We start from the raw sequence: 26,671 nt of genomic DNA, 5'->3' as shown, positions 1-26,671 counted from the left end.
CTCAGAAAGTTCTTTGAGTCTGTTTCCCTACCTGCAACCTTTTCTTAACTAGGCATCTCAGTCTTTGGGAACTTGTTCGTTCAGAGTGACAGTGACATGAGCTGATGTGAGCTGGTGCCCAAGCTGGAATGCCAGCCAACAACACCGGGAATGAATGGGGCTGCTCCACACCGTCCCCGGGTGCTTAACTGGAAAAAACAAGTCACTGGGATTTTTACAAGATAGCTACTGGGGCTATCAGATGCAGAAGATGCAGTGGGTTCACGGTGTTTGGAAAACGAACCATACCCTTATCAATATGGCGGACATGCTGAGAAAGCCCAGGGATCTCCACACAGACAGTCAAGATGCAGCAGGACCCGCTCCATTCAACATAAGAAAAGGATTGTAAGTCTTATCCAGATTCAGAGATTGTTAGAATTGGAAGGAAGCCTGAATGTCACATTAGTCCAACTTCCTAATCTTGGATAAGAAAAGTGACAGCCAGGAGATAAGTGGCTCCTCCAAAGTCACGTAGGGGCTTGTCATCTCCGCTAAGGATGGTGTGTGCCAATGGAGGGTAGTCTCACCTGGAGAGCATGGTTCTCAGTGGTCAATCCCACTCCCCTTAAAATGACCCATCCACCAGGCTCAAAGACCCCTTCTGATCAGGCCCCACTATCTCTGCTGCTCACCTCCCTCCTCACGTCTACTCTGTATCCACAACACCGACCCCCTGGCTTTCCCACCTGAGGGCCTTCCCACACCCCACTTCCCTGCCTTCCCTCAAATGTCCACATACCTCACTCTGCAGTGTGCTACAACCAGCTCAGATCAGCTCTCCTATGCTACATCTTCAGGAATTTTGTGAGACAGTTGTTAATTTCCAGTTCAATAAGTTATATTAAAAACAACTGTGATAAATGCTCAAAACTTCCAAATTATTTTGCTCCATCTTGCTACTACTGAGCTCTTGAGGTTATTCATGTCTATTGTACCTACATGATGGATCTTTCCCCTGTCATGTGGGCAGCTCTTCCCAATGCCATGTTTAGTAACTTCATGTTGGTAGCTTGAAATTGGCCATAGTCAGAGTATTTATACCACAGAAACTGGACAGTGCTACACATCAGGGCTTGATATTTTTGTTTTGCCGATTGTCTAGACTTACAAAAGTGATGGACAAAAACACTGATACTGCAGACTAAGCATAAAAGTGTGCTTTGTCGGTAGCCATTACACTGTGAATAGCACACTTGAGGAAATATTCTTCCAGTATTTGAAAACCACTATCTTATTCAAAAGAGAAGTAACTCATGCCATTGATGAAGGAGAGAAACTTAGATATTCATCTCTGTTGTTTCACTTCCTTTTTATTCATTAATGTGAAAGAAAGTATCAGCCAACTTTCATATCAGAACTACTCTTGTCAATTAAAATTATAGTTTGCCTATGAATACAAGGGTTCAGCACAAATCAATGAAAGCATTTGGGGAGAATTAATTGGCTCTATGGAATTTATAATAAAGAGCATTGTATATTTTATTATTATTCATAAACTGTAAACTATAAATATTTCTATCAGTTAAAATCATAATAAATATATATGTATATACATGCTTCCTTACTTTTTTTAATTTTTTTTTTTTTTAGAAAACCAGTCATTAAACAGTTACCCACACAACAATGGTGTCACTCCTACACTTAATCTGGGTCTCTGCTCAAATGCTATCTTCTCGAAGAGGTCTTCAGTGATCACATTAGTGGTGCCTATCATAGCTCTCTATCCTCAATTCCACTTTATTTGTCTTCATAGTATTTTATCACTACTTATTACTATATCATACATGTATCTGTTTACTTGCTTGCCATCTGGTTCCTCCACTGAATTGTGAGTTCTAAATAGGCAAACAAAGCAAAACAAAACATACTTTGCTCTGGGGGCATTGTTTCTTTTTCCCCTGCACTGAGAATAGATGCCTGGTATATAGCAGGTACTTACAAATATTTTTGAAAAAATGAATGAGTGCAAAAGGTCTTCTCAAATTAATGGCATCTTTTGTTGCAAGTAAATGCAGGCAGTACTCCAGACCCCTCTCATAGTGTTACAATCAAGAGGAACATTTGCCAGTAGTCTAGAAATCGGTGCAAGGAAAGAAAAAAAAAAGACTTTACAGCTTCTGATCAGTGTTGTGTAACTAGCCTCTGACTATTACTTTACTTTCAATATTGTTCAGCAAAAGATGACAAGATCTACAATTATGTTTCTTATGACTTTTATAAATGAAGAAGGGAAAGGAGAAGAACCATCGTCTTCAAACCAAGACTGCCCAGATCACCTGTGGGGTAATTTTCCTGCTTCTAAGGCCACATTCTAAGAGTCCCTTTAACAACCCAATGGCCATGGAAAGCAATCAGGCCAGAGAGATGTTCGCTGTCCGATGGGGAGCCAGATGAGTCAAGAGGTAGGTTCGTAAAAATGCCGTGATGGAGATTGGCACATATGTCTATGGGGCACTTGAAGAACAGCTGAATCCCCTAGGAATATTTAGTCCAACGATAAGAAGACCTAGAGGTGTGGTCTAATTAACTCCCAATATTTGGAGAGTGGAGGATTGTCTTATACAAGACTGAACTTGGTCTGTACAAGCTTAGAAAATGACTGGTGACTGAAAGTGCCTAAAAAACTTCAGTTTAATCTTTTCTATTCCTTTTAACAATTGGAACCTCAGACAATAGGATGAATTACCTCAAAAGGAGGTGGGCTGCTCAACATCGAAAGTGCTAGAGCAGAGGACGGGGATGGGTGAGGGATGACTGAAAAGAGAATCTGACATCCAGCCTGTGGTTAACCTTGGTGATGTCAATAGTCTCTATTCACCTGGAGATTTTGTCACTAAACCCAGTCTTTGTCCTTTTGCTTTCAGCAATCTACCTCATGCCTTAAAATATATATATATATATATATCTTTTGTTCTAAAAAAGTTTTCTAAAAAAAATTGTTTAATATTATTTTATATCATATTATTTAGCCTATGTTTAGTCTTAAAACTTAATATTCTGGGAAAACAGCAGCAGTGGCAGAATAGGTCTTTTAAATGATTTTATTGAGGTATAATCTACAAGCCACAAAATGCACATGTTTTCACAATCATCACCACAACCATTTTCAGCTTACTTCCCTCCTGCCCATTGCAGGGACTCCTGTTCTCACCCCATCCCACCCACATAATCATATAATACATGGTCTTTGGTGACAGACTTCTTTTATTTAGCATAATATTTTTGAGATTCATCCTTGCTGTAGCAGGTATTAGATTTCATTCCTTTTTATGGCTTCAAACTATCCCATTGTATGGATATACCACATTTTGTTTATCCATTCACCAGTTAACAGACATTTGGGTTATTTCTATTTTTTGACTATTATAAACAATGATAGCATCACTGTAAAATATCTCCAACTCCCCACATAAACCAGACAGAGTTGTACAATATCAAAAACCCATGGGAAACACAACAAAATTAGATGACAAGACCAAAAGCGCTTTGATTATATATAACATGGTAATGCATAGGTTGGAAAATATGCATATCTCAAAGTCCATTTTTATATCCTATTTAATGGAAAAAATGTTTAGAATATATATTTTAAGGTGAAAAATCAGGTTGCAAAGTAATTCATGCAGTAAGATCCCAAATATTTATATCTCTGTATATAATTATATTAATTCTAAGGTGCACATTTTTTTCCAATATCAATGGCTCTGGGCTCTGAAGTCTCAATGCGTGTTTTACAATGTTTTTAATTTACCCTCTCTGTCAAGCAGTCACTGTCATCGCATGTGGGCAAATATCAAAAACAGAAGCATTGTAATTTGCAGATTAGGTGTGAATGATTTGGGAGAAAATGAAAGACAAAATGGATCGCTCTTGAACCTCTCAGAATCAAATGGTTCAAGGTCAGGGTCAGGAAGATTGTGCATCCAATAAGATAAGCTACATTCCTGAGCACGGAATTCAAAATTAGTCAAGGTCTATATAATGAAAGTCTGCTCAGAGCCTAGCACCAATGGCTTTTTTTGTTTTTAATGGGTGATTTTGCAGTGTGCTGTCTCACCAATGTTCTTGATGGCCCAGAGATGATACTACATGGAAAATCATGGACAGCTATGAGTCAAAAGAACACAAAGTCAGACTCTGAATATGAACAGTCTTAGGATACCTAAACAACGTACTTCATTTATATTCCTGTTTATATACGCACAAGAGTGAGATTGGATTAAACAAGGCAAAGTCTGAAAGAACTTTTTAAGTAAGTATATAATAAAAATTCTATGTGATAAGAAAAAGTGACATGAACTCTAAGACACAGGCAGGTGGAAGAGACCACTGACAGCCACAGGACACGCATGATATCAGAGTCTGGGTAGGGAGAAGCAGAAAGAAGCCATGGCTCATCTGACGACCCAGAAAATAAGTGAACCAAAAATAGCCAACAGGTATTCACTGTAATATGAGGCAGACCAGTTTGAAAATAGCTGCTGAAACTGATAGGGAAAACAGAACGATAAAAGCGAGAATGTCCCTTAATACTATACAAGGAAAAATGTCCCTTAATACTCTACAAGGAAGAGGGTTATGACTAGGACAGAGCTTCTGGGCTGGTGGCAAAATTCTGATCTTGTAGCCAGATAACCGCATTCTAACATCTTACACCATACGAAATTAACGGATTGATTTTAAAAGAAATTTTTAGAAGTTACCATGGTTACTTGATAAAAAGCAGATTCTGTGCCCTACTCAGGATCTACCGTATCAAAGAGGTGGAGATCAAAGCCAAGAAATACTAAAGACCGTTAAAGTTTATGGGGGAAAATCTTATGATGAATTTTACTTAAAGTTATTTTTGAAAATCAACTGCATTTTAGAGTGAATCATACGTTTAGTCAGTACCAACATCTCTTCTAATTTTATAAAAGAAAATTTCATTCAATAAAAGAGTCTCTATCTAGAGCCATCTCCTGATCTAGACTGAGACGGAGGAGGCTTGTTTCTCAGCAGTGACACAGAGCTATCTACCAGAAGGGCTGGGAAGGCCTCAGAACAAGAAGATATCCTGTTATGCAAGCCACAGCCAAGGACAGGCCGTCTTGACAGGAAGAAAGTCAAAGGCAGAGCCTAATTTTTGGACTGCTGATTCCTTATGAAAGCAGCTCACACTGTAGCCAAACCATCATCCAAACAAAGAGATCTAGAGTCTATGAAGTACCCCCCACTCTCTTCCTCCCATTCCAATTGGAGACACTGAGAACACTTAGTAGTAGGTAAGGGATACACGGTAGCAGGACACTGAAGTTCAGTGAGGGAGGCCAGGTGCACAGAAGTAGTGGGCTGGAGCTATGACCCATGTTTTTGCCACCAGTCCTGCCACCCTCCTATGGGCCTTTCCACAACCAATTAAAAGCCACAAAATCACCTTGCATTACCGTGTTTTAGAGGCACTGAACATTTGGTTCAACTAACTATGGAGACAGAAATTCTTAAGTATGCTTCGTGCAACAATTTCATAAACATTTAGTATTCTGAATCTATTTCTTTCTCTGAAACACCTACTGAGTTGATTGATAATTTATGCAAGGATGATGTTCTGCTACATTTAAATCTAGGGATGCATACTTCTGCCCTAACGTCGCCTCTAATTTTCCGTACCTCATTGTCCTTAAAGGAGTCAAAATTTGGTAGATACAAAAGAGTTACAGTAGCTAAAGCCTGAAGTTTAAAAGATAAAGAGCTGCTAGGGTCACCCGAACGTAACCATATTGCACCTGCTCTGTATAGTATTTTTATCTACTAATAGACGATTAAATGTAAATCCTAATGTACATTCCATTTTACATGCAATATGGGTTAGTTACTGTTGCTATGGAAACCTTCACTTTTGCATTTACTGATTTTAATTCTGTGACATTTGCTGACTTTAGTACAATGTAAAGTTTATAAATATAGCATACAGGTTTGCAGAGGGTTTTTTTAAGTATTCAATTTGCATAGATAATCCCATCACAAATCTCTAAACACTTTAAGGGAAAAAGCATTAAACTGAGGCTAATTAGCAGTAATCAGCAAACAACAAGCTATTTCCAGAAATAACTATTTCCATCGGTCCTCAAAAATCTCCTTTCACTCACCAAATGCCCCATCCATTGTATAAATCTTCTAACCTCTGATTTAATGATAATTTCCCAGCGTGGAATTTATAAAGTAATTATATTTATTGAAAACACTTTCAAATGTTACCTCATCTTACCTTTAACATTAACCTAGAGAGAGACAGGCCAGATGTGGTTTAAAGAAAGAAATGACCTCACTTTAGGGTCCACTCCCGATCCAGGGCAAACAGTTCTTCAAATTTCAACTAGATCTTCAAAGGGTCATTACAACAAACCATCTTATTTTCCTTCTTATTCCTAGTCTTAGCCATCTTTGCTTCTTTGAAGTCTAGCACAGTTTCCATATGTGGAATATATGCATACTCTGCAAATGTCCCTAAATTTTTTTGATTCCCTGATTACCGCCACTTAACAGATATAGAAACTGAGACCCATAATCATTATGCAAAAACATCAAAAGTCACCTAGCAACTAATTTGAAAAGTAAATTCACTCATAAGAATTGATTGAACATTTATGATGAGCACCCAATACTTTTGAGGTATTCCCACAGACATGGGTGAAAATCCACCTCACTGTTACAGAGTCACAGAGAATTAAATTATTTTGTGAGTCTCCCCAGGGAAAGCCTGGATTCAGGTAGCCATACACATATGTATACAAATATAAAAGAGAGTGTGTACCAGAGCATTTTAAGTGGTTCCATCAAAGTCTGCACGTTCAAGAAAAGGAACAAACTTAACCAATATTTATTGAGCTTCTATGTTGAGTCAGACGCTGCTTAGCAAACTTAGAGCAGTCAAGTGTCTATAGTTGTACCTGGAGAAGGGAAGAAGGGATGAAAGAAAACTCTAATGCCATACTTAAGGTTGATAGGGAAAAGGATGACAGGCCAGGAAAACGGCAAATGGGCTTAAGAGAATCACAAGAGCTTTTCAAAGACAAAAGGCACTTCAGAGAAAACAGGACCACTAATAACCAAGAAGAAACAGGGAAATAATGAGACTCAGAAATGGGGAAGAGAATAAACTCTTAATCAATCTTTGCTTTAAAAAAAAAAAAAAAGAATGTTGAACAAACTGGTAAGTGATGAAGATGCTGTGAAAGTAGAAGCTAATCAAAAGTAGGTAAAGGGAAGGGGCTTGGGAAATGCAGAGCTCAAGGGAGGCAGAGAAGGCTACGGAGGAATTTAACAGAACGGATGGACACGGAGGTTGCTGTTACTGTTATTTCAAGTGGATTCTGGGAAGCAGGTAGAGTGAACATCATTGAACTGCACACTGATTTGGGGCTTGAGGACACAGATACATGCTATTGGCAAGAATGGATAGAGATAAAGTCTGGAAAGAGTCCCTACACTTATTCCAGTAACCTTAGAGTTAGGCTGGAGACCTCTCCTACCCAACACCCTTCACTGCCAATCCATCACCAAGCACTGCCCCATCCACACTCATCTGCCCCCCTGACGGGCTTCAAGTTGATCCAATTCATTATTATCTTTTACCTGGAAAACTGTAATATCCTTCTCTAATGTGTCTTCTTGCATCTGCTATTAAATCCTCCCAAATCATTCTCCTTTCAGCAACATGAGTGATGTTTTCAAAATACCATTAAAATGACTGTATTCTGTGGATTGTGGGCCCCAAGCATGGAACGCAGTGAGAATAGAATGGTGCCTCCCCCAATTATGCAACTCTCTTCCCACCTGCAGAGACTTCCCTGAGCAGAGGGCAGCCAGCCTCATCCTATTCCTGCCCCAGACCAGCATCTCAGGCTTTTGTTCCCTCCAGCTGGGTTGCCCTTTTTCTTCCTCAACAAATCCAAAGCCTATAATCCCTTATAAGACCAATTCAAATCCAACCTCTTCCATGACACATGGCCTAAACATTCTACGGTATTCACTGTATTCTAATGACAGTAGACCATTTAGCACTGCCTTTAAAATTCTTCATGTGTTCAATGGATATGTAGTGAGTATCCATCAGATTCCAGGTCCTGGGTTAGACACTGGGTGACTGAATTAAATAAAAATAGTCCTATTTGTACATCTGGGCAGTTTCCGCACTGCAAAAAAGGCAGTTGGCCAAGGAAATAGGAAGAGGGGACTGAAATCCCAAGCACTTTGCCAAGCCCTTTGGGGCTAGTGTCTGCCAGGAAGACCAGAAAGCTTTCCCTTTGCACAAAAAAGCTCACCCAGAGGGAAGACCTTTTACTAATTCACATAAACATGACCTATAGGCTGCTGTTCCTGGAAGGACAGACCTCTTGCTTGTCTGTGTGGAGCTTAGTTAGTTGTGTTTAAACTTCTGGGCCTGCTTCCTTTCTCATAGTCTTTATTGAGTCAAGAAAGGTCTAGAACATTTCTTCTGCACCTGTGTTCTGTGTTGTTGATACAAAGATGAGCCAGATGTGGTCCCACACCTCAAGAAGGCCAGGGTGATGTGAACTCATGGTGGATTCTCTTTGTGCACATGCTGGTTCCCACTAAGGAACCAAAGCCATCACCAATGATAAGGCTTCAGTTGTGCCTCGTGTTATGACCCAAGGCCTGCTTGAACTTCCCTGGGCCTCAGTTTCTTCACCTGTAAAGTGGGGCACCATCTGGAGAGTTAGTGGAATTGCGGGGTGAAGATCAGTTCTTGCCTTGGGTGCACCCAGGATCAATCCATAGTGTGACCCTTGCCTGCTGTGAAACTCTGGGCTAATTACTAAGCCTCTCTCAGACTCAGTTGCCTCATCTGTAAAATAGAGGTAATAATCCTACTTATTGCACTGCTGTGCAACTTAACTGAGACAATAAGGTTAAAGTACTCAGCTGGGAGATTGACACGCAGCAGATACTTAATAAATACACAGTATGATTACATTGTTCCCCATCTTGAATTTTTGAGATACTGCTTTTTTTCTTATCCAGTCCCCTGCCTTCAGTTTTATGGATTCCTAACCACTCAAGGCTTTGCATGATCTGTTTCCTTCCCTAAACTCCTCTCAGTATTGTCTAGCTATATACCATAGTTGGAGGAGGGGGATTTTTTTTCAATTAAGATTCATTAAATGAGAACCTGGAAGTTTCACAAAAATTACTATGATTAACTCTTTGGTAAGGATGACATTTTCTACCCTACACAAAGACAATTTCTCATGGCTTAAGGCAAAAAAAAGAGATTATTTTTGCCATATCTTGGCTTTTAAGTAGGCTTAGAAGAGTCCCCTTTTCTTCTTCCTCACCCACAGTTTAGGTTATAGTAGTTTAAGGGACCTGGCTGCAGCCATCATGGGGGTATGAATGCTGCATGACTTTATCTCCCCGTTTTGGGATATTTAAGCAGCTTAATTTCTCTAAAGATCATCGGATACACAGTGTTGTCAAAAAGTTAGCAGTGCTCTAGATTAAAAATACGAATATTTAGATCACAATTTACTCCATAATGTAAGCAACTTAGAGCATAAGCGGGCGCAGGAGTGTGTGTGTCCTGATGCCACAGTCCCTGCTGGGGTGCCTTCCATCCTCGCTGCTCTCAACAGCCCAGTCTTGCCCATCATAAGCAGACGTTCAGCTGGCTATCTTCCCCACTAGGCTTTGAGCATGAGGGCAGGGCTTCCTGGTAGACCTCCATCACTGAGCACATAATAAAAAAAAACTCAATAGGTGATTGAAGGATGAAGGAGCCAAGGCAATCAATCCCATCCTAGACACCCCAGGGTGCCACCATGAATGTTCCTTTTTAAATGGTTTTAAAGTCAAAGCCATACTAAAAGTAACAGCAGAGTTCATTTTTCTCTCCTTTTCCCCTAACTCCATTAAAAAAAAAATCACAGGAAATACACAATTAGGACTGGAAGCCATTCCCTGGCCATTCTCTCCCCACCTCCCCCAATCTCTTGTTATACCAAGAGTATCTGGTATCCCTTCAAGGAGGCCTCAGGAGACCCGGTAATATTATATATGGCTGGGCTCCTTGGAAATACAATGGAGTGAATTAGGGTGGAGTTTTCAGTTTCTAACTATAAATGTCTTGACATATTTTCCTTTCAGACGAATGGCTGGAAATATAACAAACTATATTCTAATGTTTATTTGTTTCAAATATAGTATTTTTTTCAACGGACAAATGTGAAGTTTTGAGTCCGGAAAAAAACAGGTTTAAATAACCCTCCTAGCAAGCAGCTTTTAAAATAGTACACACAAGTGATCATTTCAAAGCAGTTTAATGCACTCAGCCAACAGGCATTAACAGTCTTTTCGGAATAACCTAACACCTTAAGCTTATTTTCTAGTCTTGGTTCGGATGAATTTTAACCTTTCTTAAAAAAAAGAAAGAAACTAACGGTACTGGGACCCCTCTGAACTCTGTGATTTTAGGACATCCTGCATTTGCATTTTGAGGTTTTTTATAAAGACCGGAAAAAACAATCCCCGGACCTTCTTTCATGTGCAGGTTTTAAGACAATGGTGCCCAGAGGGTGAGGAGGCCAGAGTGGTGGTCCAGCTCCAGCCAGTGTGTGAGGAAAAGCAAGAAAAATCTTTCAGTGACTCAGCAAGGTCCCCTCAGCAAGCGAGGCGGGAGAAAAGGGGCAGGAGTCTCAATGTCAGGAGCACGTTATTTACCTTGATTGTATGTTTCATGGGGGAGATTAAAAACAGAAGCAGACAGTCCACCTAATGGGAATCAGAATAAAAATAGTGATGGAAAGCATACCTTGCAGTTCATATCTCTTCGAATCCAGAGCTGTCAGAAGAGGAAATAGGCTCAGGAGAGGGAAGGATCTATCTAAGGTCACAGGCTCAAGTTTAGGGAGGAAAGAAAATGTGAGAAGAGTCTAAGAAACACTCTTGAACAAAATTCTTTGGCCCTCGATATGACATGAAATTCCAGGTAGGGAAGGGCACCGCCACCCTCCAATACCTCCCGGTATTGGCAGTGTCCCTCCACTGTCTCACTGAGTGTCCAAGATTTCCCTCAGATGCTGACCTATTGTCCTGCCCATTCTACACCAAGGAAACTGAGGCTCAGAGACCCATGTTACGTGGCCTGGGTGGGAAAGGATTTCAACCCGTCTTCTCGCTCCCCACCCAGCCTCTTCACTTGACTCACTGCCATCTCCGTCTGGGGTCCTGGTTCCAGGCTGGTTGCCAGGTAAGGGGGGGATCTTCCCAGAAGCCCCAGCTCATCAATTCGAGTTTCCCAATTCTGTCAAGGCAGGAGGAAAAGTCAGGGTTGGCGACCCTGGGGACCCACCCTCTAAAATGGCTGCTAAAAGTTTTGTGGACCCCACAGTGGCCTCATTGGTGGACAAATAAAGTGTCCCTAGGCAAGTTACATAACTTTGGCTTACAGTAATTTTGCGTCTTAAAAAAAAATGCCATGAAAATCCATCCTTTGCTTCAGACACGCTAGGCTAAAAATAGCTCAGCCAGCCAGTAAATGTGTGTCATTTTTCCTTTGTGCATCTCCCCATCCACTGACCCCCTCCTCTCAGCAGACAAATGCGCTCCTAGACAGACTGCCAGTCTGCCCTCCACAAAGTGACCAGAGTGACCTTGCTCGAAGGCACATCATTGGTTTCACTGCCCGGGCCAAAAAGTACCTTTATTAGTTCCCTTTGCCTGAGAGTAGAAACCAATGTTGATGGAATCCTTACTACATAGTAGTGAGGTGGTAGACCAGCAGGTCTAAAAGCTTAAAGGCCTCATTCCATGAAATTCCCTAAAACAAAACCTATGAGGTGAGGACTACTCTTGTGTCATTTTCCAGATGAGGAAACCAAAGCACTGAGAAATTAAATAATCATGCCAGGGCCCTGTTCATACTCACTATACTGAAGTCCAGCAGATAGTCTCTAACGGATAGAGACCAACGGCCTCACTGGACATAACGAAGCCTTCACAACCAGCCCTCACTTCCTCTCCAGGTTTATTTCCTAACCACATTCCAACCCCACCCTACGCACATATATACACACTCATACAACCACCCTAGACCTTGAGCCCCAGCTATGCCAAAACCCTCACCCTTCCGCAAACACAGCATCACCTTTTGAGACTCACTTTCTTTGCCTGTGCCTTTCCTTCAGCCAAAAGCATCCTTTCCACCACTATTCTTAAATTGGCAAATTCCCATTCATCCCTCCTTCTCTGCAAATCCTTACTGTGGTCTCACTAAGCCCTTTCAAGTCAGGCATGCTGCCCTCTTCACCTCCAGACCAGTAATATCACATGTGGTAGACTTCAACATCCGCCAAGCAAATCAGCGCCATCGTCATCGTAGTAATGAACACTCAGAGGGCGCAGGCACTATGCTCATCACTTTATAAGAATTATCTCACCTGATCCTCATAAAAATCCAAGGACGTAGATTCTATTATCATCCCCACATTATCCAGAGCACAGAAGGGTGAGTTAACTCACTCAAGGTCACACAAATAGTAAGGAGAGAAACAAGTCTGCTGGACTCCAGAAGTTAATCATTCAAAGCTCATGCTATGCAGGGGACACAGTCTGATTGCATGCTATGACTGCTCTTTCCTAGAACATGTGTGTGAGGCTTATCTATAAAATGCATATCACCCATATAAAAACAGTGATAACTCAGAATCTAGTTACAAAATGGCGGCCTCTGTGAAATGTACCTTTAAAAAAAAGACTGCAATTGGCCACCAAGACTGTCAATTGTCATGATGGATAAAACATGAATAAGGTAGTACCTGACCCCAAGGAGCTCTTCGATCCAGTGAGGACAATAAGATAATACTGCGTACAACTCATGACATAGCCCACTTTATGAGATATCACTTTCCTCCTTGAATTGAAGACATGTCCTTCAAACGGTATCATAAGTTAACTGGCTGTATCCCAACTACTGGTTCTAGATCAACACTAACTCTTAACATGAATTCAACCTCCCTCTTTGCAGTAGGAATTGTGCAAAAATCTTTTGATTTACAGACATTGCACAAGGTTGTGTGCTGGTTGCCTCCCGACTCAGAAATAATACAAAGGAAAGATAAACGGGGGGAAAATGATCTGCCCTCAGATGGGAGGGGAAAGCTTTCTTAAAAGGAGACAGAGAGCCCTGGGTGCAAGATTTCTGACTAGTATTAAATGTTAATGGTAATCACAACAGGCACCATAGCTAACTCCTTATATCAGCAGCCCTCCAACTTACTTGGGACAAGATTGATTATTAAGAATGTTATTTCCTTGAGATCAAATCATGGTGCAAAGAAGCTGGATAATTTTTTAAATATATATATCATGTTAAAAACATAAACATTTGTGTAAATAATTCAGGCAACTCAAAATTTTAAGAAGATTTAAGAACGTGGTGAAATACTCATAATTTTAGTTAAAAGAGCTGGATTCAAACAGGTGTTCGGTATGTCCCTAAGCATGTAAAGGCTGATGTCTGTCTTAGATTGATATGCTAAAATGTTAACAGCAATTTTTTGCATAGTAGAACTAAAGATAATTTGTATTTACCTATTTGTACACTGCTGTACTTTACAAATATTTTATTACTGATAATGAACCAAGTTCTTAAAATCAGAAAAAGTAGACCTATATCTTAAAACATATGCAACTTTATTTTAAATAAATTGGCAAGGAAAACAGTCATAAATTCTAAAGCAATAAAGCTTAGTGATGTGTTTTTCAACATCAATAGCATGATGCTAAAGATCGATACCATTTTAGGGCAAATTGGAAAACTGGAAAGAAGAAAGGGGTTTGAAAAGGAAAAGTGTTTGTAGGGTTGAAGTACAAATTAGTGATAGGTAAGAGTGTTTGATGTGGCCACTTCCTGGGTATTACCTGGGCAGCTAGTGTTATGATTTAGAAAACCTGAGACCACTTCTGTATCCACAACAGGCTGTAGTCCAGGTAAGCGCCACCTGTGTCTGGTTTCGGCACTTCCACAATCTCCACAATCAGAAGTTTGGACTCGATGATCACTCACATCTATTCGAGCCCTGAAATTCTAGGATTCAGCCAACTGCGGAGCCATAGGCTCCATCAAAGTTTCTGTATCAGAACCTTTCAAAGGCACGTGATACACACCAACTGCTTAATTTCAATTTCAAGGAAGAAATTTCAGCCAACTGCAGGGTAATCATGGCTAACATTATAAGGCATAAGAAGGGTTTTGTGTGTGTGCGTACTGCCAAACGGTTAGCCTTGTATAAATTATTAGTGTAACTTTTGATTGTCTACACAGATTTTCAGTCTCAAGACCAAATTTTCATGAATCCTAAGAAATGACCCATAATGGGAGGCAAAATTTAAAGCACTACCCTCTCAAAAATATAACATATATTAAAACAAATGTAAATTTAAATTATATTTCACTTATTATGTATTAAATTAAAATTTAAAACAATGTAACGTTTGAGTTATGTAAGCTATTTCTCTAGAAAGGTTGATTAAAAATTATTATTAATGTGGAATTCTACATAAAAATCACAGGTGACATAGCCAATGAAATGAAGTGTAAGAAGGTATGTGTAATTTAAGGAATTCAATATGAAAAATCAGGGAGGCTGTACACTGAAGTCGGTGGGACAAAGCAGCCCATCGTAACACTCGGTTGCATCCATAAAGAAAGTAGAGGCGGGTAGCTTTACTACCTGTCAACCTGATCCCCCTGGCCAGACAGATGCCACATGGTGCTGTTCAGGGCATCACCAGTTCCACCCGTGTACATTGCACCGTGTTAAGGAGTAAGCCACAAGGTGTCACAGTGGATCCGTTTGGCAGGGCTGTTATCAGTCCAGACACGCAGGTGGGGCTCTGGGCTTCACCCAGTACGGACACAGCTCCCTTGGAGGAGTCCGTGCCAGGCAGCATTTTGAGAAGTGCACCTCTTTAGACAAAATGGCCCGTCAAGGCCAGTGGGTGTGTGCTCTCCAGCCCTCCCCAGGGTCCCTGTTTAGATGGCCCTGCAAAGGCACTGGTGAAGGGGAACATTTCAATGTTCTGTTGTCTCCACTGAGTTCTTAGAGCAAACCCTGAACACAGATTTTCCCCAATAGAATGGTGTGCGTGTGTCCCATACACTGATCAGTTCTTAGCCTTTAACCTTGGTATGTCTAAGAGTTAATTATAACCTGGACTTTGGGGGAGATCACAGCCACAAGAAGGTGTATGATTATTGTGTCATCATTATTATATGATGGTGGAACGCCCTGATGGTTCTGTCACGTATTATAAGAACCCCAAACCCACAAATCCTACATGTCACTGCAAGTTTCATTCATTAAATTGAAATATGCTTGTGCAAGCCTTGTAAGATATATTTTTAAAGATACTTTTACAGTTATTAAAGGGGAAGGGGGGAGGGGGAAGGACTATGGGATTAGCAGATACACAACACTATATATAAAATAAACAACAAGCATTTACCATATAGCACAGGGAACTATATTCAATATCTTGTAATAACCTATAATGGAATAGAATCTGAAAAAAGAACATATATATATATATATATATATATATATATACACACACACACACACGTATATCACTTTGCTGTACACCTTAAACTAGCACAATATTGTAAATCAACTATACTTCAATGAAAAATAAGCAAATAAAGATACTTTTAGGAAATCAAGCAATGTTTTGCATGACTTACACAACTTAGTTTTCTGATGGGGCAGAGAAAAGGGCAGCATAATCATCATCATCATCATCATCATCATCATAGTTCCCATTTATTGAGCACTTACTATATACCAGGCATTTTTACATGCAGTAGCCATTTACCTCCCAACATAAAATTCAGGCTAAGAAAATGAAGGTTCAGAAAAGTTAAATGACTGCCCTAAGATCACACAGCAAGCAAGAGGTAGAGCCAGGGTTTGGATCCAAATCTGATTTGTTATAAGTCATACTTCAGTTCAGATCTTTACATTCCAGGCACGCTACTCTTTTCATTCCAAAGAAAAAAACACTAGTGGAAAAAAAGTTGTTCATGTTTCCTAACCAGAAGTTTCACACATACACGAACAAAATCTGATTGGAGTGAGCAAATATCTCTCTCTTGTCTCTCTGTCTCTGTCTCTCTCTCTCTCATACATATGCACACACATTCACACACACACACAACACAAACACACCACACAATTTGTAAACACAAAGACATTATAAACCACATCATATACTAATATAACTTCCCATATTTTCTGTTGTATAAATCACTTCAAATAAGCTAATTAATGGCCCTGAAAGCACTTTCCCAAAATGCAAAGTGCTCCAGGAAACGTAAGGTATTATCGTGATTCATATCATAATTCATGGCTGTGGGCCCTCAGGGAGGGGCCCAAAGAGAGAAGTAGTAGAAATAGCAAATGAGAAAGGTGTAAATATTTTTCAGCAGAAGTCAGGAGATTCCCAGCAGATTCATACTACCCAGAGGGCAAAGTTCTCAGCTCAACACTTCTTTCACAGAAGAAATTCCTCTCTTCAGGCTTCTTTTCTCTGCAGGTCTGGCTGAACATTCTATCTGTAAATGCTCACCCGACTATTAGGCTTACAGATTCTTTTCCAACTGTAGTTGTCGGTGATTGTTGGGAAGATGCAAGGTAAATTCCAGTGTCAGTCTGGATAGCGCTGGTACAACGTAATTTCCTTTATTCAGCAGATATATTTTGCATATCCACTATGTGCTATGGGGCACTGGGCAGACAACTGTAAAGGAGACAGACGAGGCCCTGTTCCCACGCGGCTTATATTCTATTGACACTTGAGAAATAAACTAGAAGCAAAAAAATACCAGCTTGCTATAATTCCTATGAAGAAAATGATCAGGGCATGTGATAGAAAGTGAGTGAGATTGTGTGTGGGAGGGGTAATGAGCTGATCAAGGAAGGCCTCTCTGTGAAGGGGGCATCTAAGTTGATCAGTAGAGGCCCTACTAAGTGCTAGGACTCATCCTTCATGGTCGTTATTTTCTTTGAGACATTGAATCAATTACCTGCAAATCAAGCCAACACCAAGCCAAATTCTAATTCAAATTAGATTTCCTAATACTTATAAGTGTTACTATGGAGGAATCCGTACATGCATTCTACCACTGAGGGCAAGGGTGTTGAGGTATGCACGAGCTTGGCAAGTTAATGGATCCAAAGAAGTCCCCTGTGGCTGGAGTCTGCTGAACACGTGGTAAGACGGGGCCATCAGGAAACAACAGATCAATAGAGCCTTAAAAGCCAGAGCAAGGAGCTTGGAGCTTATTCTAGGTGTGAGGGGGAGCTGGAGAGTGACGTGCTCTGATTTCTGCTTCAAAAATATCACCTTGGCTGCTTGTGGGAAAATAGATTATACAGTGGAAAGAGGGAGCAGAGAGTATAGTTAGGAGACCATCCAAATCTTGAAAAGAGAGGATGGGGGCTTGTGATGTCCCCAGAACAGGGGTGGTTCCTCTTCTTCAGAGGGATCTACCACATCTTTTAATGCTCAGCACTCTGTTTTTAATTGGAAGACTATAACTTCAAACTAGGCTGGTCAAAAGTGGTAGTAAATTGAGGGCAAGGGGTGGCTGTCAGGGTTTCCAACAGGGAGCGGGTAGGCTTTACCAGCAAGCTTCTGGGCAGAGCACTGAACGGGGGAGTCAAAAGATCCAGCCCCCGGGGATGCCCATGTATGGACTTGGTCTTCACCTCTCTGAGCCTCAGTTTCCTTATCCGTTAAAGGAGAACCAGAACACATGCATCTTGGGCTTGGGAGTGGATCACATGAAGAGATCCATCTTATCTCTAATAATTGGCAGGCATTCGCTACAAACACAGCGGCCTCACAGTTAGCTAAAGTACGCTACAGGATTAGGAAGGAAACCTCATTTCCCACGAGGAAATCCAAAGACACACGATGTGGACAGACTGCCTCTTAGGGTCAGACTAGGATAGTGAGAAACCAACGCATGTTGGGAGCTCTTTTCCCTCTATGCCTTTATTTTTTCTACGATTCCTAATTGATTACCTGCAAAGAAAGCCAACATCAGGCCAAATTCTAATTTACTCTCCTAATCTTATATTTGGAGGGGGGTGGCACCACCAAAAATGGGATAGCTTTTCTACTCATCCCATTGTTGTTTAAAACAATTAAACCACCATCTTCCACAGAACACGCCTGAGAAGAGTCAAGCACTGAATGGAAATTTAAATATTTTTAAGTTTAAAAAATTAAACTCTTAGATAACTATGCATAGTGTTCCACAACAAGTCCAGTGCATCTTCAGATAAGGCCACTTCAATGAATACTGAAAATATTCATTCTTTAATAGGGAGTGTGAATTTGGTTCTTTTTTTTTCAATAACCAGGGTATATTTTCCACCTCTGATTCCATCCTTTGGAATGTCACATGGTCCCTTTTGAAATGAGTCAGACATCTGAGAGGCAAATAGTCCAACCAGGTTAGGTGGATGGGGTCATCTTTCCAGCCACTGCCAAAGTCAACCGATCCAAGGAAAAAATGAATGCATTCACCTAATAAATTTCCACAGGTGAAACTAAAATCCTTGCTAGTATTTCTTATCTCAGAGAAGTGCTATATAGCAAAGCAGTTAACAGCATAACTTTTAAAATTAAACTACCATCTGTGTGACCTTAGACAATTTACTTAACCCTTTGTTTCCTCATCAGTAAGACTGCAGATGTTAGGAGTACCAGTCTCAGGAGGTGATTATGAGGGTTACATGAGCTGATGTACAGAAAGCACTTAGCACCTTGGCCCTACAGATAGTGACCCCTCTATAGATGCTAGTTACTATCATCACGACTACTTTTCAGAAAGGTGTATATCTTTCAATATACAAAGGCACAGTGAATTAACCTAACAGGGCACTACATTGTAAGAACTGGTTTGTATGTCGCCCTTTGTTACCAAATGGTCTTAATCGTCTCTGTATTTCCAGACACAGATATTGTCATTGCCTGAAGTAAAGAAATTCTTGAAGGAAGGGCTGAAGTTTGTCACAAGTATTAGTAGTTGCCTATGTTCAGATGCATGCTGCCAGAATTTAAATGTAAAATAAAAGTCTAAGCTCAGATTGATAAGAAAGATGGAAAGAAAGAAAAAGAAAGAAAGGAAGGAAGGAAAGGAGGGAGGGAGGGAGGAAGGAAGGGAGGAAGGAAGGAAGGGAGGAAGGGAAAGGAAGGAGGAAGGAAAGAAAGAAAGGAGGAAAATATTTTGGTCAGAAAATGACAAAGGTATATGTCATATCTACATCAGCTGAACACATTTTTAAAGCTCTGTTTTCTGCTACTTTCAAAAAGAGATTTGTTTTTCCAGATCAATTATATTCCGAGACCCACCAACCAAATCCAAATAAGTAAGTTTATGAATCTTGTTCCTGACAATATTTGGGGTTGTTTGTTTTCTGTTTCGTTTGCTTGTTCGGAAAGGGGGTTTTCTGTGTTCCTCATGAAAATGGGTTAATGTGGACAAATGTAATAAAAGGAGATTTATAGCCCTGTCTCCATATATTTTAAATTAATTTCTTTCTGAAACCCAAACAAAAGGCTAAATGCTTAAAAAATGAATACTGTTTAAATCCTATATCATAATTTACACACCAAAAGGGGAGAGATTTAAGTGTGCATTGATTTTAGGCTGATAAGAATCTGTGTTGAATGTGAGCTGAGAGATTTTTTTTTTTTCTTCTTGGCCTCCTACGAATAGTTAGTTTGCAGCAATTTTTAATTAAAAACAGTTCCCATAGTAGGAAAATGGGGGGAAAAAAAGACCTCAGGAAAATAAAATCCTTACAAGAGTCCTGCAATTTGTTTTCTGAGGCCATGTAGAGATCTTGAAAAATAAGAGAGGTTGGAAGTTCTTATTTTTTAAAACTTCACTTTTGGTTTCATTTAACATTTTCAAAATAGCTTTCCTTACCACTACTAATCCCCCCTCCCCCTACTCCTCACCAACCCCCTTCGAAAAACTTGGAAAGTTCTGTGTTTAACACTGAAAATCATTCATATGTCTCAGAGTAACAGCACCATTTTTCTTTCTAAATTTCTAGGAAAAAAAAAAAAAATCCAAGTTTATCACAAAGCAGTTTTCATTTTTTTTCCACCTATCCAAAATACCTAATCTCATTTTAACTAGGCTCCATCTGAACATCAATGATACTAAGCTACCCCATGAATAAACATGATGCTACAACGGGAAACCCTGTGACTAAAGTATATAAAAATGTAGCTGAAAGAAAAGACTGAGAGCCCTCCACCCCCTCCCACCCCCTCCCCGGGGAGTTGGAGAGTTGAGCTGAAGCCGGGTGAAAGCAGCAGATTTAAATTTCAAGGTCTTCAAATATTTTCAACGTTCATATTAAATCCCGTAAAACTAAAAACCGTAATTCTAATAAAATCCTTGTGTACATGGCAGCTTCCCATTGTAATCACAGTTTTCTCTTTGGGAGTGGGATGTGTAATATTGATAAAAGAATAAAAAAACCGCAAAACAGAAGAAATACATCATAGTACCCACACTTTCCTGGTGTTTGTGGTATTTTATTAAAATTAGCATACTGCCAACCTGAAAAAAATCCATGTACTTAAAAACATCTTCATTGGAATGGAGACATTTTTGGTCATTTGAATGAGGAAATAAGGTAAAAAAAGTTGTCTACAATATCCAAAATTTTTATAACTTGATAAACTTTCTTAAATTCTATAAAAATCCAACATTATTAAAATTCTTTCACTAAAAATGAAGGTCACTATGATGATCTCGTATTTTACCTATACATATTTTTAATCTCATAGCACAGACTTCAGGAAATGAAAAAAATACTGTTATTTTTGTTATTACTGAAGCTTGTTACAGAACAAATCCTGAAATCTTTAGGACACATTTTTAAGTCCTGTCTGACGGTACTCTGTGTGCAGTGTTAAACTAAAAATTGTGCAGTTTCGTTCTTTCAAAATACATTTGAGACAGCAAGACCATTCAAACAGTAAATGAATTTTGGAAGATCTCAGGTCAATTCATGGTAACATACACAATGGAAAACATAGCTCTCTTCCTACTGCCTGGGAATTACAGTGACCAAAACTGACACAAAGCTCCAAGAGTTTCTCTTAATTTCAATTAAAAAGAGGGGGAAACATCTATGTACTTCTTTATGAAATTCCACTGAGATTCTGGTGTTGCAAAGAAATTATATTTCCCACAATAGCCAACAGCATTTAAAACATATTTGTGTTGTTTTTGTTTGCTTCGTAATGCATTCATATTCCTTTAAAAAGAAATGAGGTCCCGTAATTTCTTAGACACTTGCTTCCCTTTGCCACAAAGATTAGGGATCTAAATTGCCTCATGATGCAATAAGTGTGGAGAATGTGGAGATGAGCACTTTTAGGGGAACTAGAAGCAGGTCCCTAAAGCAGCTTCAGGAGGTACCAGGACCCCCAAAGGCATCAGAATTGTGCTTCTCAGGAAGGGTGCCAATTTCAGTGATACAGTTAAATTCTCTCTCCTCTGTCATCTACTGATTCATGATCGGCTTGTTCACAAATGTTTATTGAGCACCTACTTTGTCCCAGGAACTGCTTGCTTCCAGCACTGGCCTTAAACAAGACTGGCAGGGTCGCTCCCTGCAATGTTTTCTCCACTATGACCCTATTTTTTCAGTACCATTTGTGATTTTGAACTAAATACCGTGAGCCAAGAAGTAATGTCTGTGCTCATTACTCAAGTTCACAATGCTTTCTCATACTAAAGAAAACCAAACCCTGGACTTTGGTAAAATCTGAATTTTTAAATTAAAGAGGCCTTTGCAGATAATTTGCTTATGAGGAACCAAGATCCATATAAGTGAAAGAAACAAGTTCGAAAAAGGATTAACTCCCAATCCAGTGTTTTTTAAAACTACCCAGCTTCTGAAGGGATTTGATTGTATTTAATTGGAAGAAATGCATCAATCCCCAGGAGAGAATGCTCTGGGGGAGTCATCTATGGAAGGAGTGTAGGTGAGCACCATGCTTCTTTACTACCTTTTTTCCTTTCCATAAAGAAGGAGGTTTCTAGGAAATTTCTGCAAACTTGATTATAATTTTTTCATTGAAACTGATTTGCTGCAATTTCTTTCTAGGCAAGTCTACGTTCGAAAAAGAATGGAGAATCGAGAGTATTACATAGGTGTGTACGTGTGTGTGAGAGCGCGATATTAGGAGTCGATGAAATAATACCATGTAATATAGAAGCAGGAACCAGAAGAGAGAGAGAAGAAAGAGAGTGAGTCTCTCTTGTCCAAAATGGTTGGATGCATCAGGTAAATTCTAAAAGTAATCACTCAACAATCTATTTGATTTTGTGTGTGAATAAACTGATAACTCTTGTTGGGTATTACTGCACTTTATTCCAACCAATCCCTCTCTAGGGCTCAGAACAACTTCACCATAAATAGTCACCATTAATATTGATAAGTGCACAATGTAACATTTTCAAGAAGTTATTTTTTTCTAAATATTTTTTCCATTACAAACTTTGATCAAAATCTAATATCGAATGTTAATATTTATATATCTTAGGAGCAATTATTTGATTCTCTCCTTTTTTTCATATGAAATGAAAACAAACTTATGGCCTTGGGTTCGTGACATCCTTTACTGCTTGGCAAAGAAAAAAGGAAGTGTCAGAGCAGTTATTTGGATAATTATAAAAAAGATCTAATTAAGGGAAGAAATGTTCAGGGTTGGCTCTAGAACATACCAGAAAACAGTTCTCAGTGCTTTTCTGTCAGTCAGCGAGGTTTAAAAAAATCTTTAAGATTTGTCATAGCAAGCTTTCCTCTCCAGTATCTTGAGCTGTGAAGCAGGTTTTCTACTTAAAAGTAATACCCCAGAATCCAAAAGTTAGGAATTCCTGAGTTTAGCTCTCATAAAAGATAACGTGCCAGTTTTAAGAAACAATACTATGAATGGGGGACTTTCAAAGGTTTTCTCTCAAATGTGAAACAAATGTGGGGACCTTATTGCATCCTGCAGATTTTTATGAGGGCCAGGATAGAGAAGTCTTCCAGATAAGTATTCTAGCTCAGAACTGGCCAGGTGATAACTAAGGGACACAGGAGAACACAGATATCAGAGAAATCTGCCTGCTCTCTTAACCGAGAAGGATGGAGGAAAACCTCCTTCTACAACTCCTCAAAAACTTTCTAAAATGTAAGATGGACACGGGTTCTTTTTAAATCCTGCTGCTGTTCAAGAATTGATCCATAAAGGCCCCTGGTCTCTTTTTTAAAACTAATCATATTTTTAAGACTTTTTTTTAACTCCAAATCTGTGTTGCAATTATGTGTGCCTGAACTGTATGACATTTTCTGTCCTCCTAATTCTGAAAGCAGGCTGCCACAATCAATAGTTTGTGCAAGAGTTTAAGATTCCAATACACAGTTGCAAAGATCTGAATGCAATATACAAATTGTAACATACATACACAACTACACACACACAACAACACACAAATATCATTTTCTGCCAACAGCTCACCACCCTTAGCACGACAGAGTTTACACTTGTATAAAAGCTACTGGCTTCTGGGGAGAGCAAGGGTATCATCAAGTACGCTTAACATCTATGATGTATTAACATATAGAGAAAATAGCAGTGATAAAGACAGCCCAGCTTTTTTTTTTTAAATCAGTCCTTGTCCAGCAGTTAGCCAATCAGAAAGCAGGTCACATCTTGTTAGCTATATTAAATACATTAAACATCATGAATTCTCCATGGCTCTGTTAACAATTCAAGCAAGTGTGTTTTATTTTATCGTACAACCTTGAGTCCCTTTCCAGAATTGAGAGTCAAGCTTCTACCTAAAATTCTACCAAAGCTATTCCCTGAAAGCTCTTTGCCATCAACCCTCCGGGTATCTGTACTCTGCAGAGAAGACAGAATTCCCAGCGATTTCTACTTCCTAAAGTGACTTTGGTGCCCCTATAACAAACTCCTTCTCAGAACACTTCAACACAAAGCCCCAACTTAAAGGCAAATGGACAGCCCAGCAGTAGGACCTACCAGCCCAGCCAGCACAGAGGAAAAGTCAACTGGCATTAAATATTTAAATTGCAGGAGGCGGTCTGGAGTTTTGCATTTACAAAGTTCTGAAAGTCCTGTCTCCTCTCTGCTCCCAGAGTTGCTTTCGAGTAGGTGAGGCTTCTCTCTGGGGCACAAGATCACAATATGCAAAAACTCAAGCTGACTTGAATTCTGAGCCAGCTCCCGTGGAAGTGAGAGCTCCTGGGAGACACTCCCACCGGCGAGGAAAGAAAGTCAAGAACCCCTTGCCCCAAGCAACTGGTTTCTGAATTTAACACGGAAATAGACAAACATGCCCCTCCAGGGCTAGTTCTGAAAAGTACGAAGGGTGGTTCTTCTGCCCTTTTCACCTCGATTTTGATGACTTTGAAAAGCAAATGCCGGTCAAGCAGACTTCCTCTGGGATTTGTTTAAAAAAAAACTATTTTGCTGGATGCAAATGATCACCAAATCCCTCGGAATTCTATCTCAAGAAACGCTAAGGGGACCGACTGAGAGCCTGAAAATGCCAGAGTTCTGGTAGAGCAGCACTTCTGGACACCCGGCAGGCGAATCAAGTGCTGGGTTGTCTATTTCAAGATTCCGGCAGAAACTGTCCCCAGCTCCAAGAGTTGCTGTGCCTGGAAACCCAGCGTTCAAACTAGTGGATTCATGCTGGCGCTCATTTCCACGTACGTGGTAGTATCTAGTGGGACACTTCCCGCAGAATGCAGCCAGCCACCCAGGAAAAGCTCAGGCACAGTTTGAAAAAAAAAACACACACACACACAAACACACACCCAAGGTTGAAGTACTTACCTCTGTGCGCGACTGCAGTCTCTTGTTCATCTCATAGATTCGGTACTCTGGTTGTACCATGTAGGGTGTATGTCTCCTATAAAATGGGCCAAAAGGAGAAGAATAGAAGGGGTCATGTGGTGTGCTGGACATCTTGCCTGCTTGCCGAAAATCAAGCTAAACAGAGTAGCAGTAACGTCCATGCAGAGCACATGGGCTGTGTTCTTCACAGTACAAAGTAGCCGCACGCACACGCTCGCACACGCGCGCGCACACACACACACAGAGGCAGGCAGGCAGGCAGGCTGAACACACTGGCTGGGAACTGCTGTGGGAGCCCTCGGTAGCGAGAGAGAGAGACGGAGAGCAAGCGGGAGGGAGGGAGGAGGGAGGGAGAGCTCTCGGGAGGGGAGGGAGAGAGCAGGAGCTTCAGAGAGGGAGGGAGGCTGGGAGGGAGGAAGGGAGGGAAGGAGGGAGGGAGGGGGGGGGGAGAGAGAGAGGGGAGCTGGATAGCTTTAGGCACCACTGCTTGTTTTTAAAGAAGCAGTTTGTGGAGAGGTCATTTCCTGTCCACACTGTAGACTAGTTCAAAAATATAATTCTCCTCACAGCCTGACAGAGGTCTAAGGTTTGGTTGGATTATTTTCCCCTAGCCAGGACCCTTCACAACCTGATTGCTGAGCTTGTTAGCATATAGGTGGTTTAACCGCTGCCAGAGCCACTCACCCCTGACAGCCGCACCGTTGTAATGGTTCAGAAACGTGATGACTACAAAATACAGAAACGGGGGCATCGTGGTCCCTGGTAACTGAGCTGGTGATTCACTCCCATGCAGATTTCCCTCTGCACTAATCTTCCTCTATAGTTTTGATTTTGCTTACTGTTGTTCCAAGCAACAGCTTGTTAGAGTCTTTGCATTTCAACCCCTCCTGACCCCTTGCCCTCCCCAATCACCCCTCTTCCCAGCCCCCTCCCTCTCCTTCTCCCAAAGCTTCATTCAAGCTGGTTTAAGGGGGCCAGGATTCAGGTCACTGAAGCATTTTCAGGTAAAAAACGATTATTTGGAATGTGGAATGCCTAAGATACACCCATGGTGCAATGGTCTTCTTTCCCTAGGAGAGAGAAAAAAGAAAAAAGAAAAAAAAAAAAACCCTGCCAAAGCAGACCTCCGAGTAAGGGAGGAAAAGCAAGAAAGAGAAAACTCCCACAAAAATGACCATGGAAAATTCAGTTGAGTAGGAAATTACAAATAATTGAATGGCTCATCCCCAAATAACATGTCCAACTCTAATGGAGACAAGGTCTTTATTTTCTAAGATTGGTCAAGTACATGAATCTTTTCTCAATTGCGGTATGTGATAACTGGGAGAAAATTCGCACAGCCCATGGGAGGGGAAAGGATGTCTATAGAGATTAAATGATCTGTACGGCAATCAAGTTCTGCTGGAACCAATGATAACCAGACATCTACCCCTTAAACAAAGCCCAGATGCAGAAAATGTAAATGTTTTGAGCTAATATCTAGCTAGGTCAGTGGTATTGAGGAAAGAAAGCAAAGACCACCAAAAAGCTTGATGCACACAAGACTTAAATGTAAATGCATGCAAATGAGACATTTCTTCTTTTAATAAGCAGATTAATTAACTTTCTGCCCCAGTCATGGCTTGGGGTATCTCTAAGTCACTAGCCAACAGGGGATAAG

At 40.4% G+C, this 26,671-nt stretch overlaps 1 protein-coding gene across 12 annotated transcripts in view; it reads right to left on the bottom strand.

Moving 5' to 3' along the window:
- Positions 1 to 25,438, bottom strand: part of LDB2 (LIM domain binding 2) — a 383,293-nt gene extending 357,855 nt beyond the window's left edge. For 4 of the 12 annotated variants that reach the window (XM_082389515.1, XM_082389505.1, XM_082389516.1 and 1 more), the window contains exon 1: positions 24,991 to 25,438. In XM_082389515.1, coding sequence (XP_082245641.1) covers positions 24,991 to 25,122 — 132 coding nt within the window. In that variant the 5' untranslated portion in view covers positions 25,123 to 25,438. The remainder of the gene's footprint in view (positions 1 to 24,990) is intronic. The other 8 variants (XM_082389504.1, XM_082389507.1, XM_082389506.1 and 5 more) reach the window with 7 other exon arrangements.
- Positions 25,439 to 26,671: the final 1,233 nt, after the last annotated feature.

This window comes from Balaenoptera borealis, assembly GCF_965194805.1.
Source record: "Balaenoptera borealis genome assembly, chromosome: 4".
In the NCBI taxonomy this organism is placed as follows: Eukaryota; Metazoa; Chordata; class Mammalia; order Artiodactyla; family Balaenopteridae; genus Balaenoptera; species Balaenoptera borealis.
Note: the sequence above shows the minus strand (reverse complement) of the source record. Positions and strands in the feature narration are given on the sequence as shown.